Source organism: Capra hircus, unplaced genomic scaffold, assembly GCF_001704415.2.
Source record: "Capra hircus breed San Clemente unplaced genomic scaffold, ASM170441v1, whole genome shotgun sequence".
Classification (NCBI taxonomy): domain Eukaryota; kingdom Metazoa; phylum Chordata; class Mammalia; order Artiodactyla; family Bovidae; genus Capra; species Capra hircus.
Genome location: NW_017212809.1, coordinates 1,946 through 16,213, shown reverse-complemented (window position 1 = coordinate 16,213; position 14,268 = coordinate 1,946). Strand labels below are relative to the sequence as shown.

The 14,268-nt window shown below is 36.5% G+C and overlaps 1 protein-coding gene across 1 annotated transcript; it reads left to right on the top strand.

Annotated features, from left to right (window-relative positions):
- Positions 1-2,862: 2,862 nt before the first annotated feature.
- LOC102173544 (sex comb on midleg-like protein 2) lies at positions 2,863-14,003 on the top strand (the record flags this gene model as incomplete). Its single annotated transcript, XM_018045485.1, has 5 exons — positions 2,863-2,908; positions 4,536-4,753; positions 8,265-8,391; positions 12,679-12,882; positions 13,809-14,003. Coding segments are annotated over exons 1-5 (790 nt in total), but the record flags the coding sequence as incomplete, so codon positions are not given.
- Between the last annotated feature and the right edge of the window lie 265 nt (positions 14,004-14,268).

Sequence of the window (14,268 nt, the reverse complement as noted above, 5' to 3'; positions counted from 1 at the left end):
ACCCTGAAGAAAAGCTGAGGGAACCAGGTAAATTTTGTGTTAAGTATTCATATAAAAGTTTTACTGAAGATGATTAGCATATTCTTCTATATATATTTTATATACTGTTTTCAAAGGTGTTTTTACTGTTACCACTATGAACACATGGTTGTAGTGCTATATATATAATTTTAACCTTATGTCTTAAACAGATCTATTTTCCTTTAAAATAGTTTAATACTGAATAGAGTTTTAGCATGGGTGTTTATATGTTATATGATTGCTCTTTGGAGGAGAGATGAAAATATATGTATAGTGTATATAGTTTATTTTGCTGTTCAGTGTATTGAATGATTAGTCATTCCTCTTTAGTTAAAGTAGTTTAAAAAGTATTTTGTTCTAGGTGCTGAGAATATGGCCGTGAACCAAAACTGAATCTTTGCCTTTGAAAAAGCTTGCTTTCTAAAATGAAAATTTTTTTCATACATAAAATTTTTTATAATATGAGCATTTTCTTTGCTCATACATATGTTTATACCATGCATCAAAAAGTTCTTATTATAAAAGAGAATATTATATTTTGGGAGACTATTTGAAGCTACAGCTCAAATATTTGTGTCCCATGATTTATTAATATCAAATGTCAACATTTTTTATATCAAATATTAACATTCATTACATTTGCCATGTTCCACAAAGTAATGTTTTGTTACTATGTAATACTTTATATAAAATATACTTGTTTTGGAGGTGAAACATTGGCTTGCAGGTTGAAAGGATTTTTCATTTATTTGGTAAATATTTTTTGAGGACCTCCTGTACTGCTAGTTCTGTCTTAAACTAATCTAGTGCAGGAATTTAACCTCAGGTCCAGACCCCAATCGTATTTCCTTTTCTTTGTGCCATATATTAAAAGGTAGGGACCAGAACTGTGAAGTTGAAGAGATTCATCAAGAGAATAAGGATTTATTTGGATTTAGTTACTAAGAAGAGGTCATTACTGACCTTAAAGTGGTTGGAGGAAGAATAGCTTTATTATAGGAGGCTAAGGAAACACAGAATAATAAGGAAATTTAAATATCAAGAATAAGTGATTCTTCTTTGTATCATGGTAGTGAGTGGAAGGAAGGTTTATGCATGGCCTAGAAAGTACCAGAAACTAGGGAAGGAAACTTCAAAAATAAGGGATATATATATATCCATATATATATATATATAATAATATATATATATATATATATGTTGTAAGAAAGAGCAAGAGTTTGGGGATCAAGTGATTAAATACTGTGAAGAGAGAAGATAATTGAAACTGTAAAATGCCAGAGAAACCAAAGAAGATAGTTATGGACTTAAGTGAAAGGGGATTTGGTTAGGAGAGTAAAGAGAAAACTTCATTTGATACAAGAGGAGAAGATGAGAATGAATGAAAATAAGAGTCTTTTAAGATGGAGAAAGTAAAAGTGGAAGAAAAGCTATGGCCAACCTAGACATCACATTAAAAAGCAGAGACATTACTTTGCTGACAAAGGTCCGTCTAGTCAAAGATGTGGTTTTTTTCAGTAGTCGCGTATGGATGTGAGAGTTGGATCATAAAGAAAGCTGAGAACTGAAGAATTGATGCTTTTGAACTGTGGTGTTGGAGAAGACTGTTGAGAGTCCCTTGGACTACAAGGAGATCTAACTGGTCCATCCTAAAGGAAATCAGTCCTGAATATTCATTGAAAGGACTGATGCTGAAGCTGAAACTCCAATACTTCGGCCCCCTGATGCGAAGAACTGACTCATTTGAAAAGACCCCTGATGCTGGGAAAGATTGAAGGTGGAAGGAGAAGAGGACAACAGAGGATGAGATGGTTGGATAGCATCACCGACTTGATGGCCATGAGTTTGAGCAAGCTCTGGGAGTTGGTGATGGACAGGGAAGCCTGGCGTGCTGCAGTCCATGGGATCACAAAGAGTTGGACACAACTGAGGCGACTGAACTGAACTGAAGATGAAGAAATGGGATGGTTATGATCACTCCTACAAGATAGCCTTTAATCTTTTCTTAAAGTAGAAGGTAGGTCATTTGCTGAAAGGAATAAGGTGAGAGGGAGAGAGGAACTTAAAAGAGGGGGAATGTTCTGCCATGGAAACATACTTGGAAATCAGTGAGTTCAAAGCAGTGACACCTTAGTTGAGATTAGCATAGATGTTACAGTGATCAGCCATATCCTAATGTTCTGTAACAGGAGTTGGCAGACTATAATTTGAAGGGCCACATGTAGCCTGTGAGCTGTGAATACTTTTATATTCATAAAGGATTAAAAAAAACTGAAGAGACAAAGAAGATTGTGTGACAGAGACCACATGTGACATTTAAAGCCTAAAATATTTACTGTCTGGTCCCTTACAGAAAGATTGCTGACCTTTGTTCTATAGCTCAGGACCAGAGAAAACAAATGAGAGTGTGACTCAGAGGTTGGAGCTGACATGTTGGACATGATCAAAGATCAGGGGGTGATAACGTAAGGGATACTAGTTATGGGATTTGGTGGAGGTGGACAGTTGGTTGCAGGTTAATAGGAAGTACAGTAAAGCCAGAAGATAGCTAATAGATTGGATGAAAATGAAGAGGGCTTGTGACTAAGTCTTATAATGAGAATGAAAAGCATGATCAGTTGGTATGAAGCAAAAATGACAGATAAGGAAGCTGGATGTAGACAAGGGGAGCACAGTTGATTATCTTAGAGGTAGAAGAGCTTCACAAATTGTCTAATGATTAGGTCAGGATGATGAAGCATCAGAAGTATGATCAGTTCCTGAAGATGATATCAGGGAGACTGTAAGTAGAGCTAATGTGAATTATGTTGCTAGAATTATTTGAAAAAAGTGGAAATGAGCATGGAGTATAAATTAGATGATGATAAAGAGTTAAAAAGAGGCTGGTGTAAGTAGGTGAATTACTATGAATAAGGGGAAGGGAAAAGAGAAGGCGGCAGTTAAGTGGTCCTCCGTTTGCCCTGGCAGCTGAGGTGTTCCACCCTCTTGACTTGGTGACTAGGTAGATAAAAAGGCTGCAGGGAAGATGTGGTATTCTCCATAAAAGGTCAGTTTACACCTAGTCTTTGAGGATGGGAGAAGCAAAGTGGTAAATTCGTTTCAGATTGTAAAATGTTGTTGTTTGGTTGCTACGTTGTCTTAGACTCTTGTGACCCCATGAACTGTAGCCTGCCGGGCTCCCCTGTCCATGGGATTTCCTAGGCAAAGATACTGGAGTGGGTTGCCATTTCTTCTCTAGGGTATCTTCCTGACTCAGGGATCAAACTCACGTCTCCTGCATTGAATGGGGATTCTTTACCACTGAGCCACCAGGGAAGCCTTAAGTTGTAAAACAAAGCTCTCAAGATAAAATTGCAGTGCTTGATCACTCAGTCTTATTTGACTCTTTGCAACCCATGGACTGTAGCCCGTCAGGCTCCTCTGTCCATGGAGATTCTCCAGGCAAAAATACTGGAGTGGGTTGCCATGCCCTCCTCCAGGGGATCTTCCCAACCCAGGGATTGAACCCAGGTTTCCCACATTGCAGGCAGATTCTTTACCATCTGAGTCACCAGGGAAGCCCAAGAACACTGGAGTGGGTAGCCTATCCCTTCTCCAGGTGATCTTCCTGATCCAGGAATCGAACTGGGTCTCCTGCATTGCAAGCGGATTCTTTACCAGCTGAGCTACCAGAGACCTAATAAAAGTAGTTGATTTTTTTTTCCATAGATGTATACAGGGTCAGGGGGCTTCCCTGGTAGCTCAGCTCTTCCTGTAAAGACTTTCTGACATCAGTACTATTTACTATGTAAAAGTCATTTTTTTGTACTAATGAAATTAAGGGATTAATACTAAAAATATCTTTTTACTTAACTTTGAATATATGTAAGAGTAACCTGGCAAGTAACCTTCATTTGAAATATTAAAGCTGTCTTGATTGGGCTGCAAGTAATAAATTCAAATCATTTGGATATGACAGTCCTTCTGTGACAATGTTAATGTAGAGTCTATATTGTAGCTTATAAAACTTTACTGTTAAATATACATATAGGGATATAATGTATTTTAGCCATTAAAAATCAAGTAGGGGGATTCCTTTGACCTTTAGAAGATGAAACAGGAGCCATTGTAGCTGCTTTATGTTTTTCTATATTGATGGGCAGAATTATTCCTATATATGGCATCATTGGACAGTATTTTCTGAAGGGGAAACTTTTATCTGCCAAGGTCTAGAAATATGAGAAACAGACAAAAGGTAAATTGATAGAGTTTTTCAGGTGTGCCAGGTAAGTTTGAAGTTACTGGTTCTTATAAGAGCATCTTTATTTTTTCTAGAGAATTAGACTATTTCCTGATAATCTAAAATATCTGTAACTTGATTTTAAATGGTACCTTTATTTCAGGTGGTTTTTAGTGAGTAACCTTTGGAATATTTTTTAAAGATTGAGTTAAATGTCTTTTGAATCAAGAAGAAAATACTTTAATTATGTCATTTACTTTAATCATATTTTTGTGTTGTGTGTTTTTTCTCTCAGTTCTTGTTACAAAGAATACCACAAAAACACAGCCGCCTCCTTCCAAGGCAGCTCAGCGCTCAATGCAGTCTCCACAGAACAGTGCTATAATATTACCAACACATCAGATTAAGAAATCAGGTCGGCCTAAACCACCTGGATATCCTTCAGTCCCCAAGAAGGGAAGTTCTGTTAAGAATACCACAACAAAGAAAAAAGGCCCACACTCAGGAAGAAAGGTTAGTTGTATCTCCTACTAATTTCTATTATGGGTCTCTGTAGTGCCTTATTATTAAACATACAGTTTAGGATTTACTAAGAGTGTTATATGGGCTTCCCAGATGGCTCAGTGGTAAAGAATTCACTTGCCAATAAAGGAGACGTGGATTTGATCCCTGGTTGGGAAGGTCCCCTTGATAAGGAAATGGCAACCCACTTAAGTATTTTTGCTTGGGAAATCCCATGGTCAGAGGAGCCTGGTGGCTCGAAAGATTTGGACACAACTTAGCGACTGAACAACAACAAGAGTATTATGACACCCTTGAGGAATGTACCAAGAGTGTATAAGGCTTTTTACAAGGGGGAAGGGGGAGAGAAAGGGATTGGGATTTTGGGACTAGCAGATGTAAACTGTTATATATAGGATCCAAATACATCTTGTCTGTAAGAAATGTACTCTTAAGTATAAAGGTGTAGAATCTTAGATAAACTTAAGACTGAATAGTGTTTGACCTCTTCAAAGCCACACTGAAAATACTGCATGGGTGTATTTATCTTTGGGGAAGTTTATTTAAAACTCAGTATACTTTAAAAGGGCTTCCCTGGTGGCTCAGCAGTGAAGAATTCCCCTGCCAGTGCAGGAGATGCAGGTTCAATCCCTCAGTTTAGAAGACCCTTGGAGAAGATCCTGGGAGAAGGCAAGTATTCTTGCCTGGGAATTCTCATAGATGAGGAACCTGGCAGGCTACAGTCCATGGGCTCGAAAAAGAGTCAGACACAATTTGGTGACTAAACAACAACACTTTATTTTTTATTTATTATTATTTTTTTAATGTTTATAAATAAGTTTTTTTTAAGATTTAAAATGTTTTATTTTTTATTTTTTTTTAAATTTTAAAATCTTTAATTCTTACATGCGTTCCCAAACATGAACCCCCTCCCACCTCCCTCCCCATAACATCTCTCTGGGTCATCCCCATGCACCAGCTCCAAGCATGCTGTATCCTGCATCAGACATAGACTGGCGATTCAATTCTTACATGATAGTATACATGTTAGAATGTCATTCTCCCAAATCATCCCACCCTCTCCCTCTCCCTCTGAGTCCAAAAGTCCATTATACACATCTATGTCTCTTTCCCTGTCTTGCATACAGGGTCGTCATTGCCATCTTCCTAAATTCCATATATATGTGTTAGTATACTGTATTGGTGTTTTTCTTTCTGGCTTACTTCACTCTGTATAATCGGCTCCAGTTTCATCCATCTCATCAGAACTGATTCAAATGAATTCTTTTAACGGCTGAGTAATACTCCATTGTGTATATGTACCACAGCTTTCTTATCCATTCATCTGCTGATGGACATCTAGGTTGTTTCCATGTCCTAGCTATTATAAACAGTGCTGCGATGAACATTGGGGTACACGTGTCTCTTTCAATTCTGGTTTCCTCGGTGTGTATGCCCAGCAGTGGGATTGCTGGGTCATAAGGTAGTTCTATTTGCAATTTTTTAAGGAATCTCCACACTGTTCTCCATAGTGGCTGTACTAGTTTGCATTCCCACCAACAGTGTAGGAGGGTTCCCTTTTCTCCACACCCTCTCCAGCATTTATTGCTTGCAGATTTTTGGATCGCAGCCATTCTGACTGGTGTGAAGTGGTACCTCATTGTGGTTTTGATTTGCATTTCTCTAATAATGAGTGATGTGAAAATGAGTATACTACCCAAAGCAATTTACAAATTCAATGCAATCCCTATCAAGCTACCAGCAACATTTTTCACAGAACTAGAACAAATAATTTCAAGATTTGTATGGAAATACAAAAAACCTCGAATAGCCAAAGCAATCTTGAGAAAGAAGAATGGAACTGGAGGAATCAACCTGCCTGACTTCAGGCTCTACTACAAAGCCACAGTCATCAAGACAGTATGGTACTGGCACAAAGACAGACATATAGATCAATGGAACAAAATAGAAAGCCCAGAGATAAATGCACACACATATGGACACCTTATCTTTGACAAAGGAGGCAAGAATATACAATGGAGTAAAGACAATCTCTTTAACAAGTGGTGCTGGGAAAACTGGTCAACCACTTGTAAAAGAATGAAACTAGATCACTTTCTAACACCCCGCACAAAAATAAACTCAAAATGGATTAAAGATCTAAATGTAAGACCAGAAACTATAAAACTCCTAGAGGAGAACATAGGCAAAACACTCTCCGACATAAATCACAGCAGGATCCTCTATGATCCACCTCCCAGAATTCTGGAAATAAAAGCAAAAATAAACAAATGGGATCTAATTAAAATTAAAAGCTTCTGCACAACAAAGGAAACTATAAGCAAGGTGAAAAGACAGCCTTCTGAATGGGAGAAAATAATAGCAAATGAAGCAACTGACAACTAATCTCAAAAATATACAAACAACTTCTGCAGCTCAATTCCAGAAAAATAAACGACCCAATCAAAAAATGGGCCAAAGAACTAAATAGACATTTCTCCAAAGAAGACATATGGATGGCTAACAAACACATGAAAAGGTGCACAACAACACTTTAAAAATAACATAATTTACTGCTATACTATGAACCCAGATAACAGTCACTAATTTAAACAAAGAAAAATCCAACAGCACTGAGTGTTCTGCCTTTTCTCCTTTGTCCCTGCCTTTTAAATATCTCTGTTATTACCTTTTCTAGGCCCAAGGTCCTCTTTTCTGATACTGGAGAGTCTTGTTTGAAGTTAGCTCCTAGTAAACGTCAAGAGCTGATATAATATAAACCGCTAGTGATTTTTAACAATACCCAGAAGACATTTGTTCTTACATACAGTGGGCATAATTCTGTATGGACTTTAGCAAGCCACTTTTAATTTTGTCAAAATTATCATTTGTAATATGGAGAAATGCAGGCTAGATACAGTAAAAACCCAGATGAGTGACTGCTTTCTGAGGACAAACTGTCCTCTGCCTTGTTAAGGTTCCCCAACCTCATTTGATGAATTGCTGGATTAGATTTCCAGAGTGTATAAAACTTACATGCATGGATGCTCAGTTGTGTCTTGACTCTTTGAGACCCTATGAACTGTAGCCCACCAGGCTCCTCTGTCCATGGCATTCTCCAGGCAAGAATACTGGAGTGGGTTGTTATTTCCTCCTCCAGGAGATCTTCCCAACCCAGGAACCCTGCATTGCTTGCATTAGCAGGCAAATTCTTTACCACTGAGCCACCTGGGAAGCTAAAAAACAAAAAAGCAACAAACAAACCACAAGTTTTACATAATAATTATTTTGGCTAAGGTATGACTAGGTGGAGCAAGGATAGCATTGGGAATCCTAGTCTCTTGGTCTCTTCCTCTCCTACTTGACTAGCTTATGATCTTCTCTTAGCACAGTTTGAAAAGTACTGCAATTTGTAACAGAGGAATTTCCATCCCAAAGGACTTCTGACAACTGATCATTTGTGGACCAGTGATGCCAATGATTTTCTGATCTCCTTATCTAGGAATTTTTTCTTTTTTAACAGGGAAAATGTATTCCTGTCATTTGCTCCACATCTTCAACTTCTCTAAATGCACTGGCCAGAGAACGTGGTAACGTTTCATATGATAAGGATGCTGTCCCTGGGTCATCTAAAATAGTGATGTCTACAGGTAAATTAGGATTTTTAAGAGTATAAAATTAGTACTTTTGTTGTATTATATTCAGTGTCTTTGAAATCCTGAAAGTAAGAGGGAGAAAAGATGATAATAAGCATTTCTTTGAGAATTTTTCGTATTAAAATATTTTGAAATTCTAGTTGTTTATTTTGATGTTAAGGAAAAACAGTCTGTTTAAATACATGAGTCACTTGAAAATTCAGCATCCTTAAGATATTTTATCCCTCTTGGTAAAATTTATAACATTTGTGTTATTGTCAAATCTATTCTTGTTTTCCCATTATCTCATTTCACAATTTGTCTTTTTGTCTTGTATATATTTTTAAAGCTACCTCAAACCTTTTTAAAATGCCTTTTAAAATTTTCACAGATCCTTGCCTGTCAAAGGACATGATGACTTTAAATTGCTGTTTGCTGTGTAAAGAGTGTGAAATGACAGGCACCCAAACTTAATTAATCCCTTTGACTTGTCATCTTCTGCAGATTTCCTTATTCCTTTCCTGTTTTTTTTATAGCAAGTTTTATTGCTTCCTCTCCTAGATTCTTAATTATCTTTCTCTTACATTCTTCTCTTCCCTGGACTTTTTCCCCTCAATTTTTCTTTTCTTGCTAAAAAGAAATTATAGTTTAATTTCTTGAAATAGGTATCACTTTAAAAATAATTATTGTTACATTTCCCATTTTGTCACTTTATTATTTCTGATTTTTAGTCCATTAGCTGGTGAGACTGACTAAATGAGTATAAACATTGAAATCCTTGTTTAGCTCATTTGTGCTCAGTAGAACTTTGTCAAGGCCATCAGTACCTCAGGTTGTTTTTAGTAGGTGATGTTTCTATGACAGGGTTGATCCTTCTCTGGCTGTTGCCAAAAAGTTGAGAATTATCATATATTTCAACATGCTGAAAGTGAGATTAATGGGTTTTTATTGTACTAAATACAGACTTTGTATAGGTGAAAATTTTGCAATAAAGCAGTGGAGAAAAATAACATGCCTTTTGATTTAGGGGGACAGTATATTTTCTTTTTGGTAATAATCATATACATTGTATGTTGATTAGAATTTGATTCTCAGTGAAGAAAAATTAAGGAAACTTGACTGTGATTATAGGGTATTTACTTCTAAATTGTAAATGCTTTTATTATACTAAGGAAAGCATTTATTCTTAAAATTTTCTTTTGTGAACCTCAGCATGTATAGAAAGAACATTTTTATTTTCTTAAAATTAATGAAAAATTTTCTCCAGGTCATTAGGACTTACTGTGACACATATCTTTTCTTAAATTATTATTTTTTATTAAAACAATTTTTTTATTTTTACTTTATTTTGCTTTACAATACTGTATTGGTTTTGCCATACATTGACATGAATCAGCCACGGGTGTACATGAGTTCCCAATCCTGAACCCTGCTCCCACCTCCCACCCCATATCACCTCTCTGGATCCTCCCCGTGCACCAGCCCCAAGCATCCTGTATCCTGTATCGAACATAGACTGGCGATTCGTTTCTTACATGATAGTATGCATGTTTCAATGCCATTCTCCCAAATCATCCCACCCTCTCCCTCTCCCTCTGAGTCCAAAAGTCCATTCTAAACATCTGTGTCTCTTTTGCTGTCTCGCATACAGTGTTATCATTACTATCTTTCTAAATTCCATATATATGTGTTAGTATACTGTATTGGTGTTTTTCTTTCTGGCTTACTTCACTCTGTATAATCAGCTCCAGTTTCACCCACCTCATTAGAACTGATTCAAATTTATTCTTTTTAATGGCTGAGTAATACTCCATTGTGTATATGTACCACAGCTTTCTTATCCATTTGTCTGCTGGTGAACATCTAGGTTGTTTCCATGTCCTGGCTATTATAAACAGTGCTGTGATGAACATTGGGGTACACGTGTCTCTTTCAATTCTGGTTTCCTCGGTGTGTATGCCCAGCAGTGGGATTGCTGGGTCATAAGGTAGTTCTATTTGCAATTTTTTAAGGAATCTCCACACTGTTCTCCATAGTGGCTGTACTAGTTTGCATTCCCACCAACAGTGTAGGAGGGTTCCCTTTTCTCCACACCCTCTCCAGCATTTATTGCTTGTAGACTTTTGGATCGCAGCCATTCTGACTGGTGTGAAATGGTACCTCATTGTGGTCTTGATTTGCATTTCTCTGATAATGAGTGATGTTGAGCATCTTTTCATGTGTTTGTTAGCCATCCATATGTCTTCTTTGGAGAAATGTCTATTTAATTCTTTGGCCCATTTTTTGATTGGGTTGTTTATTTTTATGGAATTGAGCTGCAGGAGTTGCTTGTATATTTTTGAGATTAGTTGTTTGTCAGTTGCTTCATTTGCTATTATTTTCTCCCATTCAGAAGGCTGTCTTTTCACCTTGCTTATAGTTTCCTTTGTTGTGTAGAAGCTTTTAATTTTAATTAGGTCCCGTTTGTTTATTTTTGCTTTTATTTCCAGTATTCTGGGAGGTGGATCATAGAGGATCCTGCTGTGATGTATGTCGGAGAGTGTTTTGCCTATGTTCTCCTCTAGGATTTTTATAGTTTCTGGTCTTACGTTTAGATCTTTAATCCATTTTGAGTTTATTTTTGAGTATGGTGTTAGAAAGTGATCTAGTTTCATTCTTTTACAAGTGGTTGACCAGTTTTCCCAGCACCACTTGTTAAAGAGATTGTCTTTACTCCATTGTATATTCTTGCTTCCTTTGTCGAAGATAAGGTGTCCATAGGTGTGTGGATTTATCTCTGGGCTTTCTATTTTGTTCCATTGACCTATATTTCTGTCTTTGTGCCAGTACCGTACTGTCTTGATGACTGTGGCTTTGTAGTATAGCCTGAAGTCAGGCAGGTTGATTCCTCCAGTTCCATTGTTTCTCAAGATTGCTTTGGCTATTCGAGGTTTTTTGTATTTCCATACAAATTGTGAAATTATTTGTTCTAGCTCTGTGAAAAATACAGCTGGTAGCTTGATAGGGATTGCATTGAATCTGTAGATTGCTTTGGGTAGTATACTCATTTTCACACAATTGAGTCTTCTGATCCATGAACATGGTATATTTCTCCATCTATTAGTGTCCTCTTTGATTTCTTTCATCAATGTTTTATAATTTTCTATATATAGGTCTTTAGTTTCTTTAGGTAGATTTATTCCTAAGTATTTTATTCTTTTCATTGCAATGGTAAATGGAATTGTTTCCTTAATTTCTTTTCCTGCTTTCTCATTATTAGTGTATAGGAATGCAAGGGATTTCTGTGTGTTGATTTTATATCCTGCAACTTTACTATATTCATTGATTAGCTCTAGTAATTTTCTGGTGGAGTCTTTAGGGTTTTCTTTGTAGAGGATCATGTCATCTGCAAACAGTGAGAGTTTTACTTCTTCTTTTCCAATCTGGATTCCTTTTCTTTCTTTTTCTGCTCTGATTGCTGTGGCCAAAACTTCCAGAACTATGTTGAATAGTAGTGGTGAAAGTGGGCACCCTTGTTTTGTTCCTGACTTTAGGGGAAATGCTTTCAATTTTTCACCATTGAGGATAATGTTTGCTGTGGGTTTATCATATATAGCTTTTATTATGTTGAGGTATGTTCCTTCTATTCCTGCTTTCTGGAGAGTTTTTATCATAAATAGACGTTGAATTTTGCCAAAGGCCTTCTCTGCATCTTTTGAGATAATCATATGGCTTTTATTTTTCAATTTGTTAATGTGGTGAATTACATTGATTGATTTGCAGATATTGAAGAATCCTTGCATCCCTGGGATAAAGCCCACTTGGTGTGACACATATCTTAAATTATGTGGTTACTTTAGAAAATACTACATAATGAATAAATGCAGTATTGTTGATTTAAAATAAATTCAGTCCTAAAGGAATGTGCTAAGATGACCAGTTTTGAAAGAAAATTCTTGCACCGTGACTGCAATAAAAAAGTGAAAGTATTCTTGTCTCTAAGCCATTTTTATCTAATATGGGAATGTGCAAAGAATTGTTTTGTGATGCTACTAAAATTTCTATTGTTTCTATAATTAGTTTGGACAGATATGTAGAAAATTGAAGAAGCTTTTGGATTATTTCTTTCTAGGTTTAATATATTTACACAATGTGAAACTATGTTTACATATTTTTTAGGTAACAGAAATGATCATTGATATTAACTATGTTTAGGTTCTCTTTGAGTGAAGTGTGGCTAATGGGATATATAGTGATTATGTAGTGTTTATGTTCCTTCTAACCAATCTCATTGTTATATCTGTATACACATTTTTTATCAAGTCTGTGTCTATATAAACAAACATGGAAACTGTGGCCCTCACCTGGATCAGAAGAAAATCCAGCAGCTGCCAGACCACTTTGGCCCAGGCCCTGTCAATGTGGTGCTCCGGCAGACGGTGCAGGCCTGTGTGGATTGTGCCATTCAAAGTAAGACTGTTTTCGAATTCCTTAAGCCAGATGATCGTGGAGGAGAAGTGATAACCGGTATGCACATCTAATCCTTTATCAGCTTTTGTTCTCTAATTGGATTTTAGGTTTCAAGAAGGCAAAGATTTTATAAAATACATAGATTATTTTCTAAATTTTTATTCTATTAATGATAATATTTGAATATTTATTTTATTAATATATAGAATATTTATAATAATTATATGTTTATAGACTTTTAACCCTGTTTTAAAAAATTTAACTTTCAAAATAAACTAATAATGTCAGAGTAATACTGTAAATTGAGGTAAGAGGTACAGATTTTTCCTTTTACCTTCTTTATTAAGCTCACTATGGATAAAGTGAGCTTTATATTAATATATTTTAATTTTTTTTTAGAAGACAGACTATAAGAATCTCTAAATAAAAATGTGATTCAAGAAGTGATTAAGGGATAAAATACATATGGCTTTCATGATTGTGTCATCAGATACTGCATTTGTACCCATGGCTTCCCTGGTGGCTCAGAGGTTTAAGCGTCTGCCTGCAATGTGGGAGACCTGGGTTCAATCCCTGGGTTGGGAAGATCCCCTGGAGAAGAAAATGGCAACCCACTCCAGTATTCTTGCCTGGAGAATCCCATGGATGGAGGAGCCTGGTGGGCTACAGTCCACAGGGTCGCAAAGAATTGGACACAACTGAGTGGCTTCACTCACTTCACTCAATGTTTGGAAGAGTAGAAAGTATTGTAGATCAGTGGGTTTCTATTGTTGTTTACTTTATGAATATTTTAAAATGAGAATGCTTTTCTTAGTTCAGACTATTGTATTTGAATGAGAGGAACTTATATAATTTAAGATTATTCCTTTATTAATTACAAAAATCACACATTAGATTTATATTTCCTATATTGATGGCTTTTTTGTGTTGTTGATGTTTTGGTTCTCATCTTTCTATGATGTGACTCTGACATCTTTTCATAGCTGCTTTTGATGGGGAAATTCATTCCATCCAGCTGCCTCCAGTGAACAGTGCATCATTTGTTCTTCGCTTTCTTGAGAACTTGTGCCACAGCCTGCAGTGTGATAACCTTTTGAGTAGCCAGCCTTTTAGCTCTTATAGAGGTAATACTCATAGTCCTGAAGAGAATGATCAAAATAAACCAGGTAAGAGAAAATGTAAAATTTTATACTAATCTTACATTAGATCCATCACTAACTTGAAAGTCTTGTATAATTCAATTTTTCCTTGTGTCCTCCTTAAGGTAAACCTTTTAGCCACAGTGAACTAACTAGGCATGTATAAAGTGAAAGTGAAGTTTCTCAGTCGTCTCCGACTCTTTGCGACCCCATGGACTGTAGCCTATCAGGCTCTTCCGTCCATGGGATTTTCCAGGCAAGAGTGCTGGAGTGGATTGCCATTTCCTTCTCCAGGGGACCTTCC